Source organism: Phragmites australis, chromosome 24 (genome assembly GCF_958298935.1).
Source record: "Phragmites australis chromosome 24, lpPhrAust1.1, whole genome shotgun sequence".
Classification (NCBI taxonomy): Eukaryota; Viridiplantae; Streptophyta; class Magnoliopsida; order Poales; family Poaceae; genus Phragmites; species Phragmites australis.
Window position 1 is genome coordinate 13130718 of NC_084944.1, and position 15400 is coordinate 13146117.

The 15400-nt window shown below is 47.0% G+C and overlaps 1 protein-coding gene and 1 non-coding gene across 2 annotated transcripts; one reads left to right on the plus strand and one right to left on the minus strand.

Moving 5' to 3' along the window:
* The first annotated feature begins 3644 nt into the window (after nucleotides 1-3644).
* LOC133906991 (sulfated surface glycoprotein 185) lies at nucleotides 3645-8331 on the plus strand. Its single transcript, XM_062348961.1, has 4 exons — nucleotides 3645-4007; nucleotides 4823-5794; nucleotides 7083-7142; nucleotides 8043-8331. The coding sequence occupies exons 1-3, from the start codon at nucleotides 3941-3943 to the stop codon at nucleotides 7112-7114; spliced, it is 1071 nt and encodes a 356-aa protein (XP_062204945.1). The 5' UTR covers nucleotides 3645-3940; the 3' UTR covers nucleotides 7115-7142; nucleotides 8043-8331.
* Nucleotides 8332-8497: 166 nt separating this feature from the next.
* Nucleotides 8498-8569, minus strand: TRNAM-CAU (transfer RNA methionine (anticodon CAU)). The gene has a single exon. It is a non-coding gene; the product is annotated as a tRNA-Met (tRNA).
* Between the last annotated feature and the right edge of the window lie 6831 nt (nucleotides 8570-15400).

Consider the following 15400-nt stretch of genomic DNA (forward strand, 5'->3'; position numbering starts at 1 on the left):
TCCAGCGTGCGAAGGTAGCTATGGAGGACCTTCGGCGGCGAGGGATGCCTTCGGCGAAGAGGTAGATGGCTCCCACGTCGAGTGGAAGGGCTTCGGTGTCGAGCAGAGGTGGTTCGGCGTCGAGTGGAGGTAGCTGCAGAGGACCTCTGGCGGCGAGGGATTTCTTCACCGGAGAGGTAGATGGCTCCCACGTCGAGTGGAAGGGCTCTGGCCAGCTTGTGGTGTAGCTTCGTCCGGCGTGCGGATGTAGCTACGAAGGACCTCCGGCGACAAGGGAGGCTTCAGCAGAGAGGTAGATGGCTCCCACGTCGAGCGGAAGGGCTCCGGCGTTGAGCGGAAGAGCTTTGTCTAGCGCGCGAAGGCTTCAGCTGGAGCTAGTGGGCTCCGACAGGTGAGCCGCGAGTGGAGAGGGCTCCGGCTGGTTTGTGGAGGCCCTGCGTGCGCGAATGAAGGGGCTCCTTGGCTTTTCGTTAATCTACATGCATGGTGAGTCGGCAAGAGAAAACAAGTGCATAGGTGCATGATGTCCAAGATGCCCTACGTGTTTAAGGCTGTAGGTTGCCTGGCCATGGGGGATGGACTGAGTTAGGACTAGCGGTAGCAACCACGCATGGTCCAAGGCAGGACCTACATCAAGTGTAAAGTGACGTGACCTTCTGCACTCCTGCTAGTGACCGATGGTTCCAGCATTGCCATGCATGGGAAGGCAGAGGAAACGATGAGAATACTAAATATCTAGCATGGATATTTATTTTATATGATTACCTCTCACATAAATTAATGCTCGCCTAAGCGGACATAGTGGCCTGTATGGGAGCACGCATCATGACCATCTAACACAGTATGGAGGCTCTACGATGCCATGTCCAAGCTGCAGTCCTTGTCCAAGATTTTTACTGGTTCTATCCTATTAAACCTTATGGTGACCTTACGTGCAGATAAAGTACGCTAGCATGCGGTTAGTATAGAGAGGAGTACGTATTCAAGTTGAGTTGCTCCTAGCGTTTAGGCGTGTGTGAAAATATCCATGCACAAGTGGGACCCAAGCACGCTGGGCTGCCATATTTTAAACGCACTTGCCACCGACAACGCGGTAAGCTTGCCAGAGCAAGGATACGTGGGTACCATAAATAGTCAAGAGCTACCCTTCGGCACCATCCATGTGCACCCTCTGTTGTAGACTATAGAGGCTCCTGTACGCAGATAGTAGTAAACAGATTACTATTTTCTACACCGCGAACATAAATATCCCAGGACACGGTGTGAACGCAAGGGCTTTGGCCAAGCCTTGCGGCGCATGCCCTGTTGTGGATGATGGGTGTGTCAGGTGGGTTCTATCCTAAGAGGTATTTCTAGCTTTTTGGAAAGCTAGCATGAGTATTTGCTAGCCCACCTGCAGGCTCACCGTCCACCAGCTGATACTAGTAACAAAATAAAGGTATTCTCAACTGTTGCACAGTAAATGGATGCAAGCTATTACCTTGTGCGTGGAGGTTCGTACGGATTTTTTACCTTCTGCTTTTGCTCTCACCTAGTTTAGCCTTTGCTCGAGGCTGGATGGGCATGGGGGGCCACACTCGTACTGGCTTTGCCTTTGGACAGCCTCGGGAGCGGCTCACGGCACACCATGGCTGTTGTTCGCGCGCGCCTGGGCCAATGCAATGGCGGTTTCTTCACCTGCAAGATACTGATGATTGCCGAAGGGCGGAGGATGGCTTCGGCAGCCTCCGGACACGTTCCGCATGGACCTGTGTTCGAAGGCATCATCTCGGCCTACAGACCCGAGGACATGTTTTGCTCTTTTTATGTCTTCCCCATCTCTTTCCTCTCATGGCCTTTTGTATCTGCATCCTCACGGACGGCGTGCTGTTGGCGTAAGAATATATGTTGTGCGAATAGAGTACAACAAGAGCCTCTTCTAACGAGGAAGCTCAAGCTTAGGGACAACAGTGAGCTGAGAGGAGAGAGTAAAAGAAGGGGTGTATCTATCATGGACCTAAGAACACAAGAGATTTTACTAGGTTCGGGCCTTCTAGTCGGATAACTGCCCTACATCATATGTGTTTGCTCATGGTGTGTATCAATTGGTTACAAGAGTAGTTTCTATATCTGATCAGAGGAGAAAAATCCTTCCACCAGGGGTTCCCCTTCCCAGATGACCACGCCCCCTATTTATAGGGTGTACGTAGCTTAGTGTACAAGTTATCACAATGTACAAATATCTAGGACTTAGCCGAATTACCGGGTCTTATCCTGGATAATTACTTTTTACCCTACATAGAAGATAAATATCTACTGTGGTAACTATTACGGTTCCTGCCCCTTGAGGGGTGAGTCGGTTGCTAATTGCGGTCCGGCATCGCTTTGCTGGGGGTGTCAGGATAAGCACCATTTTCACTGGCATTATTCGCTCGTCATCTCGCGTTAGGTTTGCTGCAGGGGGTATCCTTTCTTTCCTGATATTATTTCCAGAGGCCAACTGTATCTTTAAGCTTAGAAAGGCCGCATGGACACCAGAGGGGTGGCCTGAAGGGATCTGCAACCTCCAGGGGCCCGACCTCCTGCTCGGAGTCCGGAGGCCGAAGGTTTTGGAGGGACTTGATGTTGCTTTGAGTTTTCGGAAGGCCATGTACATACCGGAGGGATGGTCCGAAGAGGTTCGCAGCCTTCGAGGGCTAGGCCTCCTACTGTGACTCTGGGAGTCCGAAGGTCAAAGGCTCCGAAAGGACTTTAATAGCGATCGTTAATCAGTATCCTCAGGTTAATCTATTTTCCTCTAACAGAAAGAAACCTTTAAACCGAATTTTGGGTGAGAAACATAAATACCAACATGTGTTAATCCATAACAAGAGTTGAACTTATTAGTATTAATGGTCCGAGACTCATGTGTGACAACAGCCATATGATTATTTTCTTACTACGACCGTAATATCATTATCACTGTCTATAAGACATCATAATAATCGTTAAAATAAGTATACTTTTAGCTACATACAGTTAACTGTTTTAAACTTTAGCTATAAATTATTTTTAGTATTAAGTTCGAATATTTAAAAATGGTAAATAGCACGGTATATTAAAATAAAAAGTAGTGGTTAAAGTTCTAGTTTAACACGGTGTTGATATCTAAATCGACACTTATTTTAAAATAAAATATATATTTTGCGGTGATTTTGCATGTACCACGTGAAAAATAATTACAAGTACAAGAGGGATTGTTGGCACCATAAGTGACATTACTGGTTTTATTTAGTTGAACAGAGTCTTTTTCAAAAGTTGATGTATAAAAGTTATTTATAGAATAATTGTTTTTAATTTAGTTTTTTATATGAATAAAATATATAATATATATAATACTTCTCAGATCATCGTTAATCAGAAATTATAAACGTTTATTCAGATTAGCTTCCAGTCAAATAATAATGATAGTTTTTAAAGAACGATAGTATGGAGCAGAATTACTAGTACTATGTACAAATTTTCTAAAGAACACCTTACAAAGCCAGAAACGAAACAGCATATGAACGGGCGCAAAATTTTTAATTGTCAATGAATACAGTACGAGTACTACCCTCCCGCCACGTCTCAACTCCCGAGACCAGTCTCCTCGCTCTCTCTCCTCTACCCCAAAAGGCTGAGCTCCTGCTGGCTCCTGCGCGCTGGCAGTACTCCCCTACCAGTAGTCCAGTACTCCTATCACTACGACTGCACGACACAAGTTTAAAAAGAATCCTATCGCCATTAATGGCACCCTCTGGTCACTGCCTTCTTTTTGCTTTGACCCAGGACAGAGAGAGGGCCGTGTAGTCACCTCACCGTTTAGGAATTTGAAGGGCTTGGTGCTGCCACTGTTACCGCCCAGTGGCGTGGTGTATGCGTCAACTAGTATCTTGCCTTACGTGGTTGCAGGGGTGAGAGAGAGTGAAAGAGTTGAGAGACGATGGAGTTCTTGGTGCTGTTCCTCGTCGTCTCCAGCTCCCTTGTGCTCCCTTCCTTGGGTCTTGCTGGTAATGGTCTCTTGCCAAGGATTATTTCTTGCTGCTTCTGTAGGTTTGATTTTAGGATTTTCTTCTGGTATTTTAAAAAGTCGTGGAAGATTTCCCTTGTCTCTCTTCATATTCTTCATTCATGTATCTGCATTTCTCTTGATGATGTGGTGATATGCTTGCTTGCTTCACCCATGGAGCTGTTGCCGGATCCGGATCCCTAGGCTTCACAAGCGTGAAGGCAGGGGCGCTCAGTAATGTTGCTGCTATCTCGCTACAGTAATTTTGCTGCTATCTACTTTTAAAGTATTTTTTGTATAGAAACAGACTCCCTTGTTTTGCCGATTTTCTCACTGTTAGGGGACCACATTTTTACTGATCTGATCTGGTAGTTGTAATTTTTTACTAACACAGCATTGCTGTATTTTGCATGAACAGTAGGGGAGGCCCCCACTGGAGATTTGCTGTATCTGTAGGCTCAGTAGAGTCTCAGTAGACATAAGTTTGTTTCTGTAGCTAACTCACCTCCTTCCATTTTCTTGCCTTACGGCTTTTCCTTCAATTAATCCTACTAGGATAAATTAGTTTCTTTATTCCCCATTTAGACTGCAGTTAAAAAACACTAGCAAGATCTTATTTGCTTCCTCTACAGCTTGCAACTTCAAGCAATCTTTCCTAAGTTGTTTCTGTGCGTCAGAAAAATGCTTGTAGTTTCTGCATTTCTGTGTTGATTTTCCGTGTTATAGTACACTGGGTCGGCACCATCCATCGTGTTTCTCCTGCTATTTATGTAGCTTGTCCCACTGCATTGATCCATCTCCATGGTTTTCTCACAGTTTCAGGTCAAGAAGAACATGAGCTGGTTCACCTCCATGAGCCATCTCAGGCAGGTGTGCATGTATCAGTCGCTCACGAGGAACTCCGCATGGTGGCCTCTTCGGTTCTTGGAGCAGAGTCCTGGCTCAGGACCCATGTCCTGGCACACTACCCCTCAGAGCACATCACCACCATCGTTGTAGGCCATGGCGTCACCTGCAACCATGGTTGCGAGCTCCTCTCGCTTCGCCTCTCACACGCCGTCAAGAATCTGCACCACTCTCTGGTGCGGTGGGGCCTTGTTGATGATATCAAGGTCACAGCTGCATCCACCATGTGCGTGAGGGACAGAGGTGTTCTGAAGAGGAGGCTCTATGGTAGGCACCACTTGCCACCGTCGCTCACGTTCCCGCCACCGCAACCGCCTGCAGGGTTGACAAATTTGCCTCCGCCGCCAGGAGTGCCACTGTCCTTTGCACCAAATTACCCGCCTGAAGTTGTCCCGTCAGTTCCACCCACTTCTACTGTGCCGGTGCGCTCTCCAGTTGCTGTGCCAGCAAGCCCACCGCCCGCGGTGTCTGCTAGTCCACCTTCCACAATGCCCTCTAGCCCACCCACATCAACGCCTGCTAGTCCGCCTGAGGCTGCGGACGGCATAGCCCCATTGGCGATGCCGCCGCCATGCTTGGCTCCGCAGGCAGCAGCAATGTCGCCGCCTCCTTGGTCCAGTGAAGGTGGGAATGGTGGTGGGGGTTTGTGGTGTGTGGCCAAGCCGACTGTACCGGAAGACAAGCTGCAGGAAGCAATGGACTATGCTTGCGGCCAGGATGGAGTCGATTGCCAGGAGATTGCAGCTGGAGGAAGGTGCTTCTACCCAGACAACATTGCATCGCACGCGTCATATGCGTTCAATAGCTATTGGCAGAAAATGAGGCGGATCGGTGGGGACTGCAATTTCGGTGGTACTGCTGTGCTGATCAATTCTGACCCAAGTGAGGCTTCTTTAACATCTGCAGTTCATGTACATCACATGCAACCTGAATTTACAGTTTGTATTCAGTTTTTATTTAGTGGGGTAAATTGTGATGCTTGTATTTGTTATTAACTCATATAATCTGATTGCTTAAATGTTGTGATTGTTAACTTTACCTTACGGCATTTTTTGTTTTAGTGGTCAATAGAATAGTAGATAGGAATAGAATAGAATTGTAGGGTGCCCATTATTTTAGATCTGTTGTACATAGAAGAGCCAAGTAGTCTCAAATGTTTAGTAGTGCTTGCAGTGCCAGTGATGAATCCACTTCTATGTTGTTAGGCCCTTGATGTCACATTAGCCATTTCTCCATCATTGGTGTACATCATAGGCATTGAATTAGCCAACCAGGGATTACAAGCTATGATAGTTCAAGTGAAGTTTTTATTTATTTATTTTGTATTAACTGTTAGGCTATAGTGGTATATTCGTATATCTGCACCGAATTTAATTTATATATTCTGTTTACGCTGTTGCCAACTCGATGAAATCATGTTGACTTCTCTGAAGATTTTTTCCTGCTAAAAATTATGAAGCTTCATTGCTATTTGCTCGCAAGAAATTGTAAATAGGGTTGATTATATGAATATTTTTGTGCTTATATGAGTTCATGCGGTGTTCAATAGTCTATCTGTGCTACCATCCTTCGCAGTCGTAATCCGAGACTCCACACTATTAATTATGTTGTGGTTCTGTTACTTGTAGAATTCTTGGGCACAAATGTTTGGTACTAATACAAGTAGCGTATAGAGTCTTGTTTGCTAGCTTTACCCTGGATATAAGGCCTATGCCACCACCCCCTCTGCACCTATCCTTTGTTATGATGTTCACTGTTTGAAGCTATAAATAAATAAGCATTGTGAGATTTGGTACATGCTTGGCTTACTGGTTTCTTGTTGGTAGACAGTGTGCTCCCGTTTGTCCACAGTTCCCCTACGCAGTGTAACTTTTGAAAGCTATGTATAAACTTAGTATCAAATTCAGTGATATTTGGTTAAGGTCTTGTTAGGCATTATACAGTTCGAAAATTTATAGAACCTATGGTTGTATGCATATTTCCAGAAGTCACACAATAATGACAATATTGAACTTATAACTGAAATATGTGTGTGTGTGTGTGTGTGTGTGTGTGTGTGTGTGTGTGTTATTTTGCAGATATTAGAGTAGTTAACTTTTCATGCTCTGATATTAATTATGCTACAATATTACTCCTCTCCGGAGGTTAACAGGATGCGTTATGTTTGCAGGCTACCTCCAGTGTCGCTTCATGCTGGGTTGAGAAAGCTGTACTAGGATCTTCTCTTCTGGTCAGTATTCTCCTAATGAACAAATGCTCCTGAACATGCCAAATTTTCATATATTGTTCCAAGTTATGATATGAGTTCTTATGCTCCTAGGAGAATAACTGCTCAATATGCGCAAATGACTATTTGTCATTCTCTAGTTCTTGTTCTTCTAAAGTAGCCAACAGAGTTTGTTTTTGTCCTTGCAATGAAAAAACAGAGCATCTTTTTGCGCAATAAAGAAGAAGAAAGAGGTAGTCAATAGAAGCCTTACCTGGCACAGCACGATAGGAAAAAAAAAATATTGGTACAGTTTTTTCTCAAACAACTTAAGAGAGCTGCGTGTCATTTCATTAATAGAAGAAATATAGCAGTACAACTTCCATTGTGGGAAAGCCTTGGTACATAGTTGCATGCTTGCTATCCAAACTTAAAGTTGAATTATTTGGAAGATGTGTAGTTGTGTTCAGTCATTAAAGATTTTCACCAAGCATGGGTGCTGGTTTAGTAATTAGCTATCGTAACTTGATGCAGAGGCCAGAATTAATTTTCTTTTATCTAAAAGAAATGGAGTGTTGCCTTTTCAAGTTACGATAGTCAGGTTTCATGGGAAAATATTTTAACTGGATGAGTATTGCCTTTTCAAGTTACGATAGTCTCAAGTTTCATGAGAAAATGTTTTAACTGGACAACTTATGACCTTTCTTTGAGTTGCTTGGATCTACATACGTAATCCTATTCGGAACATGTCATGTTACCACAATTCATTTTTACCATCTGGTTCTTCATAGTTGCTGACCCTCATTGTTAACCATATCAGCCATAGTCTTAAACCTGCTATTGAAGTTTTATATATGTTCGTGTTTCTCCACATAACATAGTTTTCCCAAGTATCATGACACAGTTTACCAATCTGTTCTACAGGTTTTTGCGAAATGAAGTTGTGGATCTCACTCAACGAGTAATGGCTTTGCTGTCATGCATCGGTCGGGCCAGTCGGACCATTTTCGGTCATCCTTGTCGGCTAATTCCTTGTTCTAGTATCGAATTGGTCTAGTTCTAGGATCGTTAATTCCTTGATGTGGTTCACTACTTTCTGGATGCCTGCTTCGCGTGGCTCCTGGGTCTATTCTACAGCATCTTGCTGTCACTGTCAGATTAGGATGGTTCTGTCATGCAAAAATATACTCTTCATTAAGCTTTTGAACTACGATGCATAATATAAGTTAGAAATTTGAACTTGAATGCTGCTGATATTTCGTGTCCAGGTTATTTGGAAGCGAGGGTGTTTGTTTGATCATAGTTCAAGTTTCTCTCGATTGAATTAAGTAAGAAAATTCTAGATGAAAAACGAGGGGGAAAAAAGAGTTCGGAATTTTTATCAGAGCCAGGTTTCGATCCTGGGACCTGTGGGTTATGGGCCCACCACGCTTCCGCTGCGCCACTCTGATTTTGTTGCTTAATTAGCAAACCAGAACGTCATTAACTGGTAAGAGTATGAGTTAATTATGTCCATTGCACGGAGTCTGTTGACGCAGGCGTAAGATGTGTTCGGTTTCAGGGCAAAGGCTCACCTCGCTTTACTGTGCAAGGTTAGCCGTTTGATTGCGACCCTAAAATTCGCTTTGCCCGGCCGAGCAAGAATTTATTTACTGGTGTCGGAGAACTATTCCATGTGGTCACGTGGATTGGACCGGAATTCGACCTATCCAAATGAGCTATAAGAGAAAGGGAGTGTTTGCTTCGTGTCATATCTTGGATGAGAAACTAAGGACAGTCTGGTCAGTTTGAAGGAGTATTCTTGAGCTGATACCATGAAAACTCCCGTTCCATCTCACCCCTCACTCCTCGGTTTTCACTTGACGTCGCTCGCTGCCCTTACCTCCTAGCCACCGCCTCCTTCATCTCCCGTTGCCGCCTCCCCCTCTTGGCGATTCTTTAAAGAATCGATCTTTCATAACGCCGTCTGGCTATTTGTTCGCACGGATCAGCTGGCTACTCCATGCTTGCCGCCGCTAGTCCACCATGTGTCCATCCTAGAGTTCCTAGATTGGCTGTGGACATCGTCATGTGTCACTGGAGATGGAAGTCGTGGATTGTCAAGCTCCTTTCCCGTGGGTACACCGTTTGGGGAACCTCATGCAATGTCGGTACGCGCTCTACCCCAACCCCAAATCCTTTCTTGCTAGGAATGGAGCTGACAATGGTATCTTGGCGACACAGATGACCCCAAGAACGCGCACCTTTGGTCCCTTGATAGCGGGGCGGAGCACCTGACGATGTTGCATGTGGACCTGCTCGACCGAGCCAGCCTCTGCGCCACCTTTGATGGCCGCGATGGCGTCATCCACACCGCCTTGCCGATGCACAACATCCTGGTATCTAAAAGATGAAGTTGTTGTCTAAAAAATTGCTGCTGCACACATTGATTTCAAAACTCTGATATATTTGCGCACACATTGACCATGTAATCCGCCTTTATGATAATAAGTTCATTTGACTGGTTCCATTTTGGCAGTTGGTTCTTGTATGTAGCAAAATGCCTTGTTTGTGTACCATCTTGTTGTCCTTGCACCAAATAAAAATTGATTCATCTCATCCTAAAAATATATGGATAACTCTATACCATTAACTTTTACCCTACAATTAAACGCACCCTAAGGATGTGCTTGGTTCCATCGCCCAGCTCTCCTTGCCTTGCTCCGCTCGCCTGGCCTGTTTAGTTCCCTTGCCTCCTCTTTGCCCCCTTGCTCCCTTCTTCCAATCTACAAGGCTATCCATGGAAGAGCTTGTCCAAAGACTGGAGCTCCAGAAGGACGAGAGAGGGAGAGCCATGGGACCTTGCTGAGCCAGACAAGTTTGCCGAGCAAAGGGAGGTTCCTGGGCACTACCAAACGCTTAGCCTTACAAGGCGAGCGGCTACTGAGAAACTAAACACACCCTAAAATTTTGTTTCAAATACTATGTCAATTCAATCATCTTGTTACGGCAAGGGGAACCAATCAAATTTGCATTATTATACCAGGCTCAGTTGGAATATTAAAATTTAGCTATTTATGTTTCACTACACCGTTCAGCTCAATTTTAACTAGAAGTTGGGAAATATCAAGCGAGAATACTTTTTTAATATATTCATTTTGTATTAGTTGTTGAGTTTAGTGGCAATCTAGTGGCCTATTATTAGGGTAGTATATTGGTGTCGTCTTATAGTTCAGCTCATGTACTATCACGTAATCTTGAGATGATTTAATAAACAACTCCCACAATAAGTTGTCTTTTTGATTGTCTTATACTAGTTCTATAACCTCTTAATTTTTGCATGTAATAAATAAATGTTATGAATTGTATGGCAATAACAATTCATACATTAATGCATAAGTAATCTTATAGTGCTGAATTTTAGCTTATGAAACATGTTTTGTAAAACAACATCTCTTTCTCTCACCTCTCCTCCCTCTCTTCCACGTCAACGAAATTCCTATGTAACATTACATAAACCATATATAAGACGGTTAACGTGTAGCAATGTACCTGCTACCACTTGCTTTATTTCTAGTCTGCTACTGACGATAACATCTGAAGTAACCAAACACTTGATGGTGGTGATTAATGCTGTGATAGTGGAATTTAATACTCGAGAGTACCATACGTCATGTATCTGCCTCTTTTCTTCTTTGTTTACAAGGCAGCCAGGAATTCCCATTCATCTATTGTTGATCTTCCCAGTCATCTATTGTTGATCAATTTGTTAGATATTATTATATGTCGTATAAACATGTTTGGCTAATTGATTTTGAAAATCAGGTATAATCTATCTTGATGTATTTTGTCTTTATCTTGTTATTGTTGATCATAATCCTTATAACATAGGATAACTATGTTAATGTCTAACTGAAAATTTATCCAAAATACTTAGCAATACATATGTCACCGGTAGAAGTCGAGCGGTGGAACATTCCATCGTTCACGAGCTATAAACTTAATTACTTTCACGATGATAATGATGTTAGGATGAAGAGTTGGAGAGAATAAAATGAGATGTGGACGGTGCTAGGGATAGACACTACTACAGAAATAATTAGTAGGACACACCCTGTACAGACGCCTATTCGGGGTCATCTATGCAAAAGGTATCACAGAGGATTCCAAACTAGAACCGTCTGAAAAATAACGAGAAGTAGTTTTCACGAAGTGAGACGCTTTAGTACACACGGTACACATTTAAGAACCGTCTATACTAATAACACAAACGACTCTAAAATGTGATTGTCTGTACAAATGGTATACTTCAGATAGTTCCAATAGAAACTGTGCGTTCCGCAACGCCTGTACGCCCCGACTCACAAAGCCCCCCACGCATTCTCTACATGTCTGTACTAAAGCCATCGCCTATTAGTACACCATGAATACCACCATCCACGGAACCCTAGCCGCCTCCTCTGCCTCTCATAGTACCCTAGTCGTCGCCTCTCTGCAGTTCTCCTCCAGCGCGTTAAGATCCGATCACCAGATCCACCGCCCTCTGTGTCAATCTAGGCGTCCTTCCACCACCCCTCTTCCTCCTCTCTAAGCCTCATCCTCGTCGTTCGCTGGAGCAGAGATCTGCCCCAACTTAGATTGGTTTATTTCATTACCGGTAAGGAATTGAAGCTCTAGCTTGCCTCCATGTCTGTCTCTCCCTAATCCATTTTGTTTGTCATGGATTTGTTTTGCTTCGGGCGATGTTTCGGTGCTACGGTGCAAGATCTTGGAGAGGAGCTCGATCCGGTGCGGCATGCCCCTACGTTGCCGCTAGTCTACACTACTTGTTTGATTTGTCTCCAACGTCAGCGACGAAGTCTCACGACTTCACGGAGCTCCAGATCGGTGTCAAGGTATGTACTCTGTAGCCGGGATAAGTTGCTGATTCGTTTTAATTGGTATTATTTCAGATTTCTGCGGATCTACAATTAATCAGTCCGTTGATCTAGCAATGACAAATGGTCTGTTTACACAAGTGTGGGATGAGAGGTAGTGGGCGTGAGCAGATTCGCAAGCAAGGTAACTGAGTTCAGAAAGGGGTTAGCTTAGATGATGCTAGGATAGGGAACTACCCAGATCGCCAAGTGCAAATGGGTTCCTTTTTCCCACTTGAACTACAAAAATGATGGATTTATGGAATGCACTTAGCTTCCACTTGACCTTTTATGATATTCTGTTTATAGAATGAATTTATGAAGTGATTATTATCGAATATCTAACTATAGGGTATATGCACATAAGGAGTAGATCATATACAGACAGGGTATATACGACGTATATTCGGCAACTCCAGATATCACGGAACCGAATCAGCGGTACCTGATACACCCGGAATCAAGGAAATACATACCAAGAAGGTTTCGATTGGTTACCCAACTCGATACAACCTGTATTCAAAACAAATCTATCTACGTGGATGTTAAGAAAGATAACTCCCTATCGACTACAGCTGGATAGGAGTTGATACTTCACCCCTATATAAGGCGGAAAGGCTGGGGGGAGAACAATGAACAACACGACGAAACATGCGAGAGAACAAGAGAGAGAGGCAAGCATCAAAAGATGAGTTACTCGACAACTTTAGTCTTAGGATAGATTAGATCTAATCAACTCCTTGTATTAGTCTTAGCCACCTTGCTTGTACTCGAGATCATCAATACAAGGTAGTAACACCCCCACAGAACGTAGGGTATTACTCCAATCAGAGGCTCGAACCTGTATACATCGTTTGTCTCCTTTCATGATTAATCCCTTGTCGGTGTATCAGGAACCGGGGGTCCCCGAATCCCGAGGCCAGGTCAGCAATCCGCCACATGGCACCATCCCGCGGAATCTCCCCCGTAAGGTGAAAAAGATCAAGTCACGGGAGAGGACGCTCGGGGCCACAGTCGGTGGTCCCCGAGTACCCCAGTTCCCCGATGATCCACAAAGTCTAAGTGCCGGGAAGAAAGTGCTCGGGAAGGTGTGCGGTGACCTCCGAGCACCTGAGTCCCCCGACGACCAGGAAAGCTAAGTACCGGGAGAAATGTGCCCGGGGCTGCTAGCGGTGGCCCCCTGGGCACCCAAGTATCCCGAGGACCCACTGAAGGAAGTTCCGGGAGAGAGTGCTCGAGGTTGCGTGCAGCAGCCCCCGAGCACTAGGTCCCCCGAGGAGCCGTACAAGTGCGTCCGGGAGAGAGCGCTCGGGGAGGTGAACAATACCCCCGAGCACTCGGTTCCCCGAGGATCAAGAAAGGGCATTCTCGGGAGAGAGTGCTCGGGGAGGTGTACGGTGACCCCCGAGCACTCGGTTCCCCGACGACCCAGAAAGCCCCCTAGCAGTGCCCCCCGAGGGGCCCACCGATGAGGTGTCAGCCAGACAAAGGCCCAAGGCCGCATTTAAAGAGCGCGCATGACCTGTCACCTCCAACTGCTCCCGCCGCGCTTGGTGTCAGTTCCTGCCACGTTCTGGCAGAAGGGCGTGGGGTCATTGAATGCACGGGTCCCATCCCGTGCCATCCGGCCCGTCTCGGGATAACGTCGTAAGGGCCGAGGTGTTCCGTCTGCCGCGCTGCTGTGGTAGGGGAACAAGACAGGACGGGCACGCCGGGCCGCTCTGCGGCTGCCCGGTGGGCCCTCTCCACGGCGCCCATTGCCAGTGTATTTATGGTGACGGACGACCGGGCGTGGGACGCATTTTCCACCCCCAGTCACTTCACCCAGAGGAAATGATGATGCCCTTTCCATTTATGGTGTCTCAGAACTCGTGCTCCCCCTCCCGTTCGGGGCACACTGCTGCCGGCGGGTATTTAAAGTAGCCAGCAGCACGGGCAAAGGGGGAGAGAAAAAAGACAAGCTTCGAAAGAGGAAAACAATTGCTCATAAACAGAGAAGAGAAGATCACAGGCCGAAGAACAAAGAGCCCCAGGCTCTAAGATAGATAAACATTCTTGTAACTAGCAACATCCTTGAGAGCCTTTCTCAAAACATTCATAGTATCCATACAGGAGTAGGGTGTTACGCCCCCGTGCGGCCCGAACTTGTCTAAACCGCTGGTGCATTTACTCCGTTCCGCATTAGATCACTCCACCCCACCGGCCATCACATTCATACCCATTTATTTCTCCGGCGAACATATTCAGGATCATCCCCCCGGCCGAATCTCTAAAAAGGGGTCCCCCAGGATCCCTGCGATATGAGTTCACCCTTCGACAGCTGGCGCGCCAGGTAGGGGGGAAGCATCCCTGAATTTGTTTGTTTGTTTTCTTCTGCAGAAAAAATGGCCGGTGGTCATCGCCTCCAGCATTCCGGCTCCAGTTCCAGCGGGGAAATGCAGCCCCTCGCACAGGAGGCCCCGGTCGCTGCTGCGTCCCAGCAGCAGTCGCGATCTGCACGCGCGGCGTTCCCCTCTCAAGGGGACCAGGGCGCTGGGCCCAGCAGGGCCGCCGCCGCCGTCGCCGGTGCACCATCTGACCCCCAGCCTGTGGCCGAAACTCCTACCGCCAGGTCCGCGTCTGGACAGCGTCGGGTGCCTCTCCGGCGTAGACTCGCCTTCGACGAGGCCAGCCTCGGGAGCGCGCTGCTTGCGGCGCACGCTCTCCTCAGGCATCCGCCAGTCCAGGCGGCGGGGGAAACCCCGGGGGGCCGCTGGCTCCAGGAAGTCGCTGCCCTAGTCGGCATTGCCCGCCGCCAGGTGCTGGTCGAGAGTTCCCGCGCCACCACCCAGCGTGGCGCCGCTAGGACCGGCCCATCGTCGGGTGGCGTTCGCGCTGACCGGGGGGCCTCCAGGCGGAGCGCCGCCCCCCTGGCCACTTCCGGAACCCAGGACCTCCGCTTACACCTCAATGAGCGTAGGGGCATCGAAGACGCGCGCGTCACTCTCGAGCGCTAGCGGGAGACCCAGCAGGAGGCTGAAGCTGAGGACCAGGCTTCCACCTTGCCGGCCCATGATCGCCGGGGCTCCCCGGCTCGCCGGTGTTCACCGCCCAAGGGTGCTGCCCGCGCCACAGGGTACGACACCGGGTGCCGTGCCTTCGCCAGTGAGCTCCGCCGGGTCAAATGGCCCACCAAGTTCCGCCCCGAGCTACCAGAGAAGTACGACAGGTCCATCGACCCCGTCGAGTTCCTCCAGATATACACCACCGCTGTCCAGGCGGCTGGTGGCAGCGAAAAGGTGATGGCTAACTACTTTCATGTTACCTTGAGGGGCTCTGCCTGCTCTTGGCTTATGAACTTACCCCCAGGATCTATCAGCTCCTGGGATGATCTTTGCCATCAGTTCG